Here is a 14720-nt window from a genome sequence, read left to right on the forward strand (position 1 = left end):
ATAAATGCTCTTATTTTCTCCAGGTTCTTTCTCAGTAAGAGCACACCTGGAAATCCAAAAGAAACCGCAAGCTTTAGAAGCACGTAAACTACAGAGAGAAATTAAAATACAATTTCCAATAAACTAATAAGTAATACACCTTGCAGCAGAGCGTACCATGTAAGCCATAAAACTCCAGCTAAGCAACCAGTTTTCAATGTAAATTAATTTAGAGGACTTGAGCTGCAACTAAAAAGCAAAAATGGACACTTTGGTCTGGTAAATTACTATCTCGGTGTATCCTGGATATTGCAAAGTATAGATAATTTACTACGCTTTGTGTAGACAGTGTAACTAGAGCTTCCTCCCCTGTAGACTTTCAGTAGTGCTTATAATTTAGCAATCAACTGAAATGATGATGTTAACGACCACAGTTTGAATAAAAATATTTGTATGCTGCAAGCCAACATTATGAACTGTCTTCAAAGGAAAAGTAACGCTGGCAGGAAGTTTCTACGTTACAAACTATGAAAGGAAGCAAGTAGCTTGTTAAATAGATGCCTTTACTACCTCGTTTCATCTGATAAGGTTCCTAGTTTAACATACTGCTTAGGTAGGAATGCTTTTCTTTATAAATATATTGCTTGGAAGAGAAGAGAATACAAGCTGCTGCGGGGAACTGAAGCAGTTACTAAATGCAACTGTGAGCATCAGAAAAGTCCCATTTCTGAAAAGCCTAGTTCTGCAGCGTAGCCTAGCCTTGAACAAATATGCTAGACTTCCAGAAGCTACTGGGAAGCTCAGAAAATCCTGACAGGTTTCAAGCAAATTTAAGCTGTACCAGAGAGACAGAGTGAGGTCACGGGGGTTTGCCTGCATCGACCTGAAACTCCCCATCTGTAATGCAAAAAAAAAGTTCACATACTAATCTTTTGATGCTCTTAAGCCATGTTAGGTAACACGTTCAAGAAGTCCCAAATCCTCAAAATAAAGAAGTGAAAAGTATTACTAATACATAGCAGTACATTCCAGTATTAAAACTATTGCCGAGTTGTGCATTGCTGCTGCTGCTGCCTGGACAGGATATCTAGCCAAACAGAAGCTCTCCACAACTGCTCCACTTGGCCTCCTCAAGTTCATCAATAACAGCACAAATCTGTTTGTGATATCACCATCAATTCCAGAAAGATAAATGTCATGTCAACATATACAAGGCTGCCACCACTAAATCACTCAGGCAGTGAAAACAGGCCAATTAGAGAAAGACGACGGTTTGTCCACGCCATCAATCCACCCAGTGATCTCCGAGCAATGAAGACAGCAGTAGAAATAGCTGCTTTTTTTGCACAGGATCTGCAGGGTGTTAGCAGTCCCACGTGGAAGTATTAAGACAGTGACTACCCGACGCGCAGCTGCCATCAGCCAATATCATGAAACTCTCACGCTTTTTTCCTAATGATCTCAGTGAAATACAGAGGGGAAGAAGCAGCCCCAAAAGCTGACCAACGTCAGTTTCTGCTGCTGGCAAACTCTATTTTACAGTTTCTGCTCTTCTCTCAAAGGAAGTTAAGAGTACAAGCAAGTATCTTGGGGTACTGAAAGCTGAGCTAATATCCCTGCTTTTCATTAAAGTTGTCTGATACTTCCCATTAAAATATCCATTTCAACTGATATTGCTTGCAGACAATTTTCCTTGGGAAAACATTAAAATGAAGGTGGGTTTTGACATTGCTGAGAAGGGGTTAGGAAAAAAAAAAATTGGTGTGCTTTCTTCATTGTATATTCATTTGTTCATTAAACTGCCATGCTTTTTATTTATTATTTTAAAACTGATTCAGCTGGTGACCTATACTTAGAAAACTGTTCTTGTATATCTTGCTTTTAGAAAGGGCCTTTTAAATAGGTCAGGCAACAAAGCTGCACTAAACTGCATTTTGCGCACACTTGGGAGAGATCTTCAGCTCACGTTTAACTTTGCGGAGTCCACCTGCACTCACCAAACAGCCAGTTGTGAAAGGCAGCACAGTATTTTCACTGCACCTGCAGGTGTGGGGCACAGCAAGCCCTGCCGGCCCCGGGTGCGTGACGGAATTGGGGTGTATGATATTTTGAACACGTGCACCAGCTCGCTCTCTCATTTTCCTCAAAGTCCACCAAACAATTAGCCGTGTTGAGCAGTGCTCCAACCTCCCAGTTAATCTGCAGAGATGCAGATACCTAAGCGAGACGTGGAGTGCGACTGATCGCAGACACAGCTAGCTGAGTTTTGTTAACTGTCTTCCGTGAAGTCCCATGCAATCATGGTAGCAAATGAAACCTTGGGTTTTTTTTTCTTGGCAAAACCTCTGATTTTTATGTTGCTTCCTGGGTGACTGTCTTGTGACTACGGAGCAACCAGCACTTACAGAACAAAGAAATGCAACAGCAGTTTGACGAGTGGATGACTTGACCTTACTTTCTTCCCTTCAATATCCTTAATAAGCGTCCCACCACCAACTACTCGTTCAAATTTTGGGAGGAGATGAAGAGAAATCAACAGCACAAGAAAGCCCACACAGAAGTAACCAACACAGACTGCAGAAATAGCGCGCAGCTTAAAGGCACAGGGCCACACGCCGAACAATAAAGAGAAAACAAAATATTCAATAGCTACTCATTAAGCAAGTATCATCCACCCTGTGCAGTAAATGAGTCTGTGGAAAAACTAGGCTGTAATCATGAAATTAAAGACTGTCTCATAACGCATATGCATAGGCAAATGAAGGCTGCCAGTAAAAGGCTGTTTGTGCATTCCCTGACTTTGACTGTTTGACTTTGCAACTTTAATAACGCACTTCTAACGTAGCTTTTGGGCGCAAGACATTTAAATTTCAAAAGCATTTGTACCCAAATTAGGTACAGCCCTCAGATTGCGGGCGGGATGCCAGCACAGCCCCTGCTGCCATGCAAGCTGGCTGCTGCTGTGCTCAGATACAGGGGTGGGGTTTGTTGGGGTTTTTTTGGTGAAAATAAAGAGTAGAGTAGAACAGAGCGTGGGGGAGAGCGTCAGGCAGCGGGCAGCGTTGGGCAGGGCAATGGTGCTCTCTGCTGGGTGAGCAGCTGCACGACAAGCGCTCTGGTATTAATGCTAAACCGCTCGGCTACTGGGCTACGTGCAGGTGAACTGCTCCTGGCCAGACTGGTTGACTAACAACGGTGGAGTCTATACCTGGACGATATTCTTGACCAGCAGACTTTACAAAACACACATTCACGTGTATGAATCAAGCGAAAATTCAGCCTTTCTGGCCTCTCTCTCATGTTATTCTGTGGTAGTAGCTGTTTGAGGAGGTTTACTTCTAGCAACAGTAGTTATGTTGATGTTAAATACAGAAGAACTTTAACAAAAAGTTTCCTTTTACCATGGAAAAAAATAACCTCATGCCTGCATAATTTAGAGACTTTTCAGCTAAAATGGTATTTTGGAAAACAGTTAACGACTTACTGCAAGTCTGAACAAACACATGCTCTGCGGGAAGAAACCATTTAAAACCAGCTTACTTTTTACCATGAAAGCTGTATATTTTTGCATTTCGTGTGGAGTGTTTGGGTGAAACTCTAGTGAGGGGACAGGGCAAGGGAAATGAGTGTCAAAGGGTCTGAACTGCTTTCTTCTACTCAGTGCACCATACCCCAAAACACCTTCCTCTCCACACGCAACGCCCTCCATTCCAGGACACTCTACCAAATCTTAATGCCTCATTAAGGCCTGTGACTGTTGCATTTTGAATAAACTGATAAAAGCATGTTGACACTGGAGAATGCCATATTCTACAACTCAGCAGAAAGAGATGTAGTTTCAGTTGTTGGTCCCTTAGTACCAGTGCCCTACCATAGCACTCAAACTGCGTGCAGTATTTCCTGATAAAATGGAACAGGATCACAAACATCCATTCATCTCTCTTTTTGGAGTGAGTTGCTGGAATTGTCAGAGGATGCCAGTCTGTCAAGATTTCATGGCTATCTGTACCTTCACGTATGTCAATCAGAAACCAAATCTTAAGTTTGAAAGAGAACTTGAGAGGAGTTTTGGGACAAAGATGTCGTTTTTAAGCATCTTTCTCTGAAGTATCTCATACTGGCCACTATCGGGGACAGAGCGCAAAACTAGTAAGATCAGGTATCCGGCCTGCTAATAGCGGAGATGAAGAAAACAGAAAAAAATCCCTATGGAGTTAAGAGAGAGCAGCACCTGACCTACTCTCCAGTTGAGAATAAAGTGGGTGAGACAAGCAGTCTTACAGCTAATAGTGCGAAGAAAAACTATGTGGGGGAATGAATACTCTAGGGATATTTTAAGAAAAGGAGCAGCATGAGAGGCGGCGATTTAAACACCTGAAGAACACCTATGAACTTCCTAGGAAAATTCAACTAGTTCTTCAAAGGAATCCCACCAAAAGACCTGAATGATTTATAAAGTAATCTGTAACTCTTACACAGGAAAAAAAGAAACAAAACACACGGGGAGAAACTTAAAAAAAAAAAAGTGGGTATAAAAAGCAGAAAAAAGCAACACTGACCTCAAGCCTCTTTTCAAGTGACTCTATCCTGTCTTTTTTACTGGCCAAGTTAGCTCTTGTGTAGCGGCTCTGTCCCGGCAGGTACAACACTTGGCTGTAACATTCTTCCCACACCTGGTTATAAGCTTCACTTGAGAGCTCTCCATGCCCCATTCCTTGCTTTACCACTTCCATCTCTTGCGCCAGCAGATCCTGTGCCTGTTGGAAATGATAAGAAATAAATTGCAGTTACAATACACAGGATACAAGAAAATTCCTTTTGTTTTCAATCCTTCAGTGTGCAATTCACGGGGGCAGTTTCTCTTTTCATACTAAAAGCTCACCATCAGGTTAAGCTAACTATGAAATCTAACACAGATGCTGTGGATTATAAATGAAACCCAGGCTAGAAGGCTATTCACAGCGCAACTATCCCTCATTTTATATAATTTGGCAAAACTTGACATCACTCTGCTGTAGCTAATGAAAGCTGTGGCACAGCTAGATACTTCATCTTGCTGCAGAAGAGAAGAGATAAAAGCAAGAACCTTGAGGGGAGGGAGAAGTGTACAGACAGAAGCAGCTGTTCCATGAAACAAAAATCACTTTTCATTTCCTTTTGCTTGCCCTTCTCCACACAACCTGGAAAGTCAACTCTAAATATTAACGGGTGAGCTGTATAAGCTCCATTGCAGGAAATACTACTCTGACTTCAACTAACACACATTCTGTTGCCAGAGAACTACTACCAAGATATGAGCACTCTGCTGCTTTCAGTTTAGTTTACAAAGTAACTTACAGTGAACTGAAAAGATTCACGTTGTTCTCACAACTCTTACTATCCTGGCCCACAAAAACTACATAGGTACCCAGGTCCTTCCAATTATATTTGAAAATAAAAAACTAAAATGTCTTTGCCGAGCTGGACTTCAGTGGTTGTAAGTACATGTTTTCCCTTTCAACAGGATTTATATGTGCACCACAAATTTCCCTAGGTACCTTACTACTAGCAGACATATGCTTTATAAAAGCATAATGCCCAGGAAGTAATTCAGGTATCAGTAGATGAGATGATTCCACCTATAATTTGTCCTCGATGGTCACGACAGATAAAATAGGAGTCTCTAACCACACCTAACACAATTAAATCTTATAGAGGTTCACTTTCAATTAGCCTCTATTTGTACACTGTGATGAACTACTTAAGGTTATTTAGTTGTGGTGCCAAAACAGTTCCCCAGCTTGAAGAGCTCAGCATACTGCGCTTAGCACCACTGCTGATCCTTCCCAAAAGAGCACTACACACCAGGAAAAGAAAGGAGTATTCTATAAAGGGATTTTAGTAGGAAGACGTTCTAAAAACAAATGAAGAAATAAAGCAAAATAAACAAGCCCCAGATGAGAGCGCAGAGATATGAAAACTTCCTGGTTTGAATTTGATTTTAGACAAAGAGGGAATATTACACAGAACGTTAGAGAGCAAGCAGGAGCAAGGACACAAAAAACTTCTGCCCATCAGTTAGGAAAAAAAACTTCCAAGGACTCTGAAGAAATTTTCCAGACAAAAACTACTGGACCGTGTAACAGTCTCTAAGGGAAGTGAGAGAAAACCCAATTCTTGTTGTACTTCAAAACAGCCAGAGAAAGCACTCCGAGAGTGTTCCTAAGGGAACAATCTGACACTGGCGGGGCAGTGAAATTCACGATCTAACTGTATTTTCCATCTTTAACTTCTCCTGCTCAGAAATCTTCAAGTATAATTTTTCATTTAACAGCAAATTGGAAGTACATCCTGTTCAGTGTTTCTCATTTTAGGCTCTTGATTCATTGGTCAGATATGGTCAAGGAGACAGATTTAAAATCTGCTTGTATATCTTTAAAGTCACTTTAAAGTAATATGGGATTTAGGTGTAGAGATACCACGGCTATTGTCAGAACGCAAGTCTCGGATAGCAGGAGTCTGCATAAAACACGTGACTTAGTGGCACGTGGTTTTGTCCTTTTCACTCATTTTTATTCCTGTAAGCATTTGGTCAAAGGTTACTGGCACAACTTCACAGGTGAAACTCTTTGAAAGAGCTAACCACAGCGCTGCGCGTCTGAACTGTCTGTCACGTGGCAGCAAAAGGCAACATCTGTAGCTGCTTAAATAAATGAACAACCCGAACCCGAACCCTTGGTACAGGACGGCTATTTAACTTGGGATTACAATGCAAAACAGGACAGAGCGCCCAGCCAGCCTACGCATTTCATCCAGCAACAACCTATTCTGCCTATTCAGCGCTTTTTAACCAGGTGTGCTTTAAGATCAGTTGCCATAACCCAGCAGGGTCTGCAGTAGCACAGCTCTTTTGGATCAAGCTTGACAAGCACAATTAAACAACTTGATTTGCTGCTCCAAGTTATTAGCTGTCTACCGTCATATTTAGTCTGCACTACTATGAAGAAAAAAAAAAGCTTAGTTAATTATGGATTAACAAGCTACACAGGCAGCAGAAAGTTGATATCAGACCTAATTAAAGTCTCAACGATTTAACATCAATTTCCAGAAAGAGCAAAGCAGAATTTGGTAACTGTTGGGGTACTGTTGCTCCTACCCTTACTTAAAACGATAAGCAATCATAACACATTCTAAATTGTATCTAAAAGACAATGTCTCTGGACAAATACAGCATCCTCATCATTCTGCCTAGATGAACGTTAACTCACAGAAGAGAGAATGTGCACTTAAATTATCCTTATAGCTCTCCATACAATCCTCTGGAGATCTCCCAACTAAATTCTATGCACGCTTGAATCCATCTTTCCCCCCCCCTCCCCCAATATTGCAGGACCATGACATAAGAAGACATCAGGTCACTGGTAATGAGGCCATCCAATTCTCACCTTCTTGAGATCCTCTTTGGAGAACTTCTCATAAGGGTTCTGTTCCAAGTAAGCCATATGTTCTGCATTGTTGCTTCCAAATCCTGGGCCTTTCCCCTTCTTACCACTAGGCTGTTCTCCAAATGGGTGGTGTAAAAGATCAAAATGAAGCATAGTAATCATCTCTTTCTTTATTAGCTCTTCACTTTTCTGCAAATCGGTTAGAGGTGGTTCCACATTTAAGGGTCTCAGTATTGTTTCATTAACCTGCCCAGGAATAAAAAAAAGTTCATAAACATCACATACACCAAAGATCACCTTAAATTCATATGCCTCCACCTGAATATGAATGTATATATCAGCTAAACCATGCAGAACAGGTGCCAAAATCCCCTGCAGGGTGACACACGCACAGCAACCCAAACACTTCATTGTGCTTTCATTTGTGCATAGGAAATTCCTCATGACAATTTTGCTGTGAAAGTTTCCCAAAACATTGACATCAGCATACTCAAATAAAGATTTCATTCTCTCATGATCTACCTGGACTGTATTTCCCCCTATAATCGCTAAAAACTTTATTTCTATTTATTTTCCTCTTAAAAGCAAATTTTCTTTTCACTTACTTCTGAGGGCCGTGGTAGATTCTTCTGAACAGCTTTGTGCATTCTTTTCAGCTCCTTTGCACGCTCTGCCTCTCGGAGAGCCTAGACAAACAAGCTCAGTGTTACTCCAACTACCATAATAGAATCAGATGTTTTCTACGTATGTATGTGATGTAAAAATTGAATGATTACTGCAGCAAAGATTCCTTAATGTACAAAGACTTCATATTATGAAGCCAGAGCCAAATAACAGGTCACTCTCTACATGATGGCATCATAATTTACTGCCTCTAAAGTAAATGGGAAGAGCACAGCAGACTAACTCCAAGAAATATCCTAAAAAGTCATTTCCAGCAATCGAATTCTCCTTCAGCCTCAACCCCAGCAGAATTCGCTCTTTACAAACTTCTCCACATCAAGTTTGAATTCTGCTGTAACTCTCTAGACAGGAAATCCACCAGGAAAAGAAAGACTTAAATTTGCAGCCAGGACCGCATTTGTCCTCTTCTATGACATAAAAGTAACTACTTCACTAAAACAATACTTGTGAAAGTGTAAAAACGTGAGATTTCTCCTAACATTCCACTTTCAGGTAATAAATAACGTGAAAAGCCAGTGTTGTCTCAAACGTCACAAATGATGACAAAGATCTTCCACGTTCTAATCCCAGCCATGTCATGCCTTCATTTGGAAGGCAGGACGTTATTCTCTTGTATATTACAACTCAAATTCTTTTATCTACTATACACATATAAATTATCTGTAATTATGCAGAATTTTTATTACTGTGTGTGTATACATGAGACGCGCATATATATGTGCATAATATGTTCCTCCCTAAACGGGACACGCTAAGAATCAAATTCTATGAAATGCCAATCACATCAGAAGATATCAGACCATAGTATTTTTTTTTAGTATTTTGTTCACCTATCAAAGCACAGTCATTGGCAAAACCCCCTCTGAATGCAAAAAACCCCATTTATTTGAAGATATATAACAAAAACAGATTTGCATCACAACAATTAGGATAAGCAATAAATGGAAAAGAGGCTGTTCTTATAAACAGAAAAATTTAAAGCGTCTAATTACGGTCTAGTACAGCTATTTAGCCAGCAGGATTTAAGCAAGCACTTTACCCAGCCTTCCTTGAGTCAGAACCAAACCAAACCAAAAAAACAGGGACCCATTCACAGCTTGGCTGCCTGGGTAATCCTGTGGTACAAATCATGCAGCAGGGATCAATTCACGGCATGTCAAATTCCCGTCTGTGTGCTACCAGCCTGAGTTTTTATACACCTGCCTTATATTTCACAAATAGTAACTTTTAACCTTGAGAGAATAACCTTGAAAAAAAAAACCACCCAAAACCAAAAACCAAAAAAGCGCACAATTCTAACATGTTTAAAATCAAGCATGTGTTTCGGCAGAAAAATGTTTTTCATTATATTTTTTATCTTCTGGGAGACAAATGCAGAAGGTAGGACATACACACTCTTAAAGACTTCACTGTAGAAAATGACGTGCTATACACAACATTAACAAATTAGGAAAAGGATTCAGAGAGAAAAACTGATATAGCCTCTGTGTGCGTATACGCTGATGGGAGCACAGAAAAAAGGTACATTTTACTTTGTTATTCTGTAGAAGCTATGCCACTTCCACCTAACATGCATGAAACTATGGGAACCACACAAGGAAATATTTTATTTTAAACAAAAGGCACTATCACACACACACACCTACCTGCTTGCGGGCATCTATATCAGCAGTATCTTCTACAAAGGTTTCATCTACTTCGTGTTCCTCAAGTTCTTTTTCTGCGTTTTCAGGTAAAACAATCTCGAAGTCATTCTTTGGAGCAGGAAGGGCCATGAGTCCGAGGCGCAGGTGTTCACGAGACTCTCTCTCCTGTTGAAATAACACTAAGATATAATGCTTCTGATGTGATGACATTCCATTCATTTCCATTAAACGACACGAACAATACACAACTAATATCATCTGGCAATCTTAGTCTGCTACAGTCAACAAAACCAGAACCTCTGAAGTCTGACATAAGGCACATGTTACCAATCCAGGCCAGCCTACAGACCACCACCCCAGAGTTTATGGACTATTAAGTACGGAAACTCTCTGATGCTAAAAACCAAGCACGCAGCTTTCTTAAAGATAGCTAATGAAATCTTCAAACAGGCTGAAATGCTCAAATAAAACAACAGCATGGCACTTGCGCCTCCCAGTAGCTTCAGTACAACAGCAGATTCACATTAACGCCTTTCAAGAAACTGAAAATACGTGAAAGCGCGTCCACGCCGATGATGGACACAGGGCTATTTGCAAGCCTAACTGGAACTTCTTTTCCTTGCAGTTGCTCACAAATCTAGGGATTGTGGCACAGTACAAAAATGAGACAAACAGCACCAGATCTGGAAACTAGTGGAGTCCAGGAAGAAACTGAAGCCTCAGTTTTCCTTCTAGCAGCAAAAAGACTTTTTTCTATTAAAAAGGCTAAGACAGAACCAAAGTAAGTATAAGGACATCAGGTAAACCTTGTCTTTCAAGCTAAGAGGAAACCTGAAATTCTGAACTTGAAGAGTCATTTTTGCAAGAAGAACATGCCAAAAACTTGAAGTGGATATCCTTAGCTAGCCCAAAAAGATAAATGTCAACAGGTCTGGTGGGAGAAATCCAAAGTCACATTTAGGCTGCAGAACCAGCCACATAAAAGGAGTTCCCAAGGTGTTACCTATTAATTATATGCCCTTTTATACCATGTCTAATTGCCAGGGTACCTCTGGCTCAATCTCTAAGAATGGAAACATCTGTTGTCAAAGGTGATGAAAGAATCTGGATGGGACTCAGATTACTGGACACCTCAAAACGAAGTGCTCCTAATAGCAAAAATTAAACTCCTTTAGCTCAACGCTGTCAACAGGACAGACTGATGAAAAGGTGCTGTAGGTAAATCGGGAAGCCGAGATGATGACGGATTTGAGGACTGTGTAGGACTGCAAGAAAAATGAATCTTTCCTTGAGATATATTTCCTCCTCAGCTTCAAAGATACGAGTAGGACTGAAACTTAACTATGTCTTCTTTGACAAATAGCTTTAGAGTGCTTTTACCGAGCACACTGAAAGCTCTTCTAAGTGGCAAGATTTCTTTTCTTTCAAATAAAGATTTGATTTTATCAGGTGATGAGTATGGATCTGGGGACAAGTAGTAGAAATAACACTTGCTATAAAGTAAAATTCTGTTCAGGAGATGAGAATTAAAAATCATGACAATTAAAAGAGCACTGGTTTCTACTTTTTAAGTACCTCTTACCATTTGTTTTGCATAAGATGGGTCACTGTAATCTGCCATTCCCTCTTCCGGGTTGATGTTCAACTTATCACGCAGTGGAGTTCTACCAGGAGTTGTACCAGCCACAGGTTTAGGAGTTAGTCCTCCACGAGGAGTTAAGCCTTCAGGTCCGTGAGAAGGTGTTCTAGAGAAAGTATGGATAAAGTAATTTATTTTTTTCCCAAAGAACTCTACTTGCAGAAGTCTGAATGCTGCAAAGAGTTATGTAAATGCTGATAATAAATGCAATCTAGATTCTTCTCTTGGGAGGCAGTGAAACCATAACATGCAATTAGAAGAATCCAAAAAATAAATTGTTTAAATCTGGCAAGGTGTAACCAAGTACCTGCCAACCTGAAATCAAGGCACACCATTACACTGCGAGAACTTTCAGGAACTACAGCAACACAAACTCCCACTGTTACTTGTGAGCGAAGAGATTATCTAGTCACCAGGCACTATGCTGGGATACATTAATCAGGATTTAATTGCAAGATCTGATTTCCCTACCACCTGTGGCAAGTCATTCATTCTGAATTCATGTGGCTCCACAGCTGTCCCATCTTACAATTCAATGAGTCACACTGAAGATGCCTCTTTGCTTTCACTGATTGCTGAAGGAGTAATTACATTACAATAATTACTTTTAAGCACCTAAGGTTAGGCAAGACGGATTAAGTTTTAGATTTTGTGGGCCTCAGTTGCTTCTCCTCTAGACTGGGAAGAAATATTGTTCTCTATCCCAATAACCTACTACATGAAAGGCGTGCAGACACCGTCTTGCACGTAGTCGCAAGCTTTCTGCTGTCAACTTGTAATGAGGTTTCACACAGTGGTGATGATAATAATAATAATAATAAACTGGTATGGCATTGTTAAGTGTCTCAAAGAAAACAAGCTCAGGAAGGGGAAAACTTTTACAGAAAAGCCTGCGTTATGGTACTCATCTACAATTTAGTAAATATTTTCCAACAGCAATGTATGCGTGTTGTAGAGAATAACCACAGCGGAGACAGACTGGACACGATGATTTAATACGTCATGTCTACTCCTAGTCACTGTAATTCTGTACCAAATGCCATAATGGTGGAAAAACACAAATTTATATATGTCCTGACACACACTACTGGTCTTCTTTTAAGGGATACAACAGTGCCTTATCTACTGGGTATGTCTGTGAGAGGCAAGTGATACTTTCCTCTTGCTTGAGGTTGTTTGCCCATTTTTATGAATTCTCATTTAGTATAACAAATACAAGCAACAACATTTGCAGAACGACACCCACATAAAACAGCAAAAAGAATTTTAATGTTTTCAAATGAACGTTTCATAGCATATATTTACTTTGTTGGTTACACTAGTAGAAAAAGTTTTATGCTGACTTTCCAGAAGAAAAAATTTCCAAGTGTTTTTTTTTTTCTCGTTATCTCAGTTCCATGCAGTGTTTAAAACCCTATTACAATTTTCAACTTAATGCCTTTTAAGAAAATCCTTATAACTAAGATGTGAAAAACAAAACAAAAAACTTTATGCAAGGCAACAACTTCCATAAAAACCCGTCATCAAAATACCACAAATTTCATACCACCATAGGAAAAAAAGGTGTAGTTAATTTAAATATTTGTCCTTTTTGGCCCAAAATAATGCAATGATGGCCCTGCCTTCACTATTCCGCCTCCTTAAAAAGTTATGGCTTCCATTTATTTATTTATAACCAATTAATGGATTTTTTTCTCCTCTCTGCGCAAGGTCTTGGATTTTCACACTGTTATAGCATTTCTGCCAGCAAGCCAAGTTGATACGTAGGTACCATATCTACATACACAAATATAAACTTCCGAAGCTAAAAAACCACTACAAACAAGCCCAAACAAACAACAAAAATAGAATGTCTTTACATTTTTTTTAATATAAAATAACCCAAATGAACAGCCAGATCACTCCCAGCCAAACTCTACATTCATTCTGCACCGCACTGACGCCAACGGATCTCCAGAAAAGGATTCGTTTATGTAGATCCAATTAAAAAAGCAAGGCTTTTGCACACAGCTTTTAAACAACAAAATAAAGCTGCTTTTGAAAAGCTGCCATAAAGGTCCTTTTTATTTCATTCTCCACTTTTCCTACTAGCATGATACAAGTAAAATTAGAACCCAAGTTGAAAAAATTGACAGACAAAATGTACCAAGTGTAATATTTTTTAGCTGTATGGTATTTGGCATTTGTGGGATAGATATTTATTCAGGACCCACTGTAAGAGTTAAACCAGCAATTCCATACTATTTAGATTGGCCATATAAGAAATATTTTATTTTGGATATATATGGCTTATAAAATATTTACTCCAGCTTTTCAAAAATTCAATGTGGGTTTGGCTAAGGGACCTCCCACGCCTTCGACTCCGGGGCAATACTTTGGAAAGGCTAGGATCCACATACAGAATGACACTCCCTCTTACTATTTATACTCCTGTATTACTTCAGTATAATTTATATTGCTCCAGACCACAGAAGAGTTCATTTTGGACCAAAACTCCAGTGAGCTGTACACTGTACAAATATAGAGGAAGATGATGCAGCTGAGTTTGTGAAAGACACAGGGAAGGAGAAAGTTGTACAACAAGGGCTTGAAATAAAAGCGAGTTAAAAATTGTTTTGAAGAGCTGATCATAACCTACTACTTCACACATTGCACCCTCTACCCGCCTCCACTAGATACATGCCCAGACAAGCACCCAGTAGAAAAAGAGCCTGCTTTACCTGAAGGGTGTGGAAAGCACAGTATTTGGAGTCTGAACAACCTGTTTCTGTGGTGTCACCCCCGAAAAGTCACTTTCATGCAAGGGTGTGTTAAGACCTCCTTTCAGGGGGGTATCCACATTAGTGAGAGCCATCAAATTCTGTGCTTCCTGTAGAACAGATAACACATGCAGTACATCACTGAGACTTTCAGAGTCACACTCCACTATATGTTTTTAACAGATTCAGTAGCAGTAAGAGCTGAAGAGTAATTTAAACATCAATCTGTTTATGGAAAACATTTAACACTTTAACTCCCATACACTGGTATTTACAAACCCTACTGTTCCCCTGCAAGGGATTTTAATCTTCATTTTCAGTAAAATAAATTGGAATTGCAAAAATGAGTGGGTTACTTAACGTTTCAATTTCCTTCAGTTTGCCAGACTCCATAAATCTGCAGGATTTATTAGTGACTGAATACTCCAGTCATCCTAAGGATCCTGATTTTCAGAGGGAACAGCACACTTGCACTCTGAAATCCAACATCAATGAAATTTATACAAACTGCACTTCAGAGAGAATGTTCCAAAAGAGATGGTCATTATTCATATTTTTGGTCCATGACTCAATTGGGGCTTTTATGGAT

At 39.8% G+C, this 14720-nt stretch overlaps 1 protein-coding gene across 1 annotated transcript in view; it reads right to left on the reverse strand.

The window, feature by feature from the left end:
• Positions 1 to 14720, reverse strand: part of CDC5L (cell division cycle 5 like) — a 35933-nt gene that overhangs the window by 11721 nt on the left and 9492 nt on the right. The window contains exons 9-14 of the mRNA XM_074582050.1: positions 14093 to 14241; positions 11316 to 11478; positions 9734 to 9898; positions 8009 to 8089; positions 7404 to 7649; positions 4539 to 4736 (exon numbers count right to left, since the gene is read on the reverse strand). Coding sequence (XP_074438151.1) covers positions 4539 to 4736; positions 7404 to 7649; positions 8009 to 8089; positions 9734 to 9898; positions 11316 to 11478; positions 14093 to 14241 — 1002 coding nt within the window. The remainder of the gene's footprint in view (positions 1 to 4538; positions 4737 to 7403; positions 7650 to 8008; positions 8090 to 9733; positions 9899 to 11315; positions 11479 to 14092; positions 14242 to 14720) is intronic.

This window comes from Larus michahellis, chromosome 3, assembly GCF_964199755.1.
Source record: "Larus michahellis chromosome 3, bLarMic1.1, whole genome shotgun sequence".
Lineage (NCBI taxonomy): Eukaryota > Metazoa > Chordata > Aves > Charadriiformes > Laridae > Larus > Larus michahellis.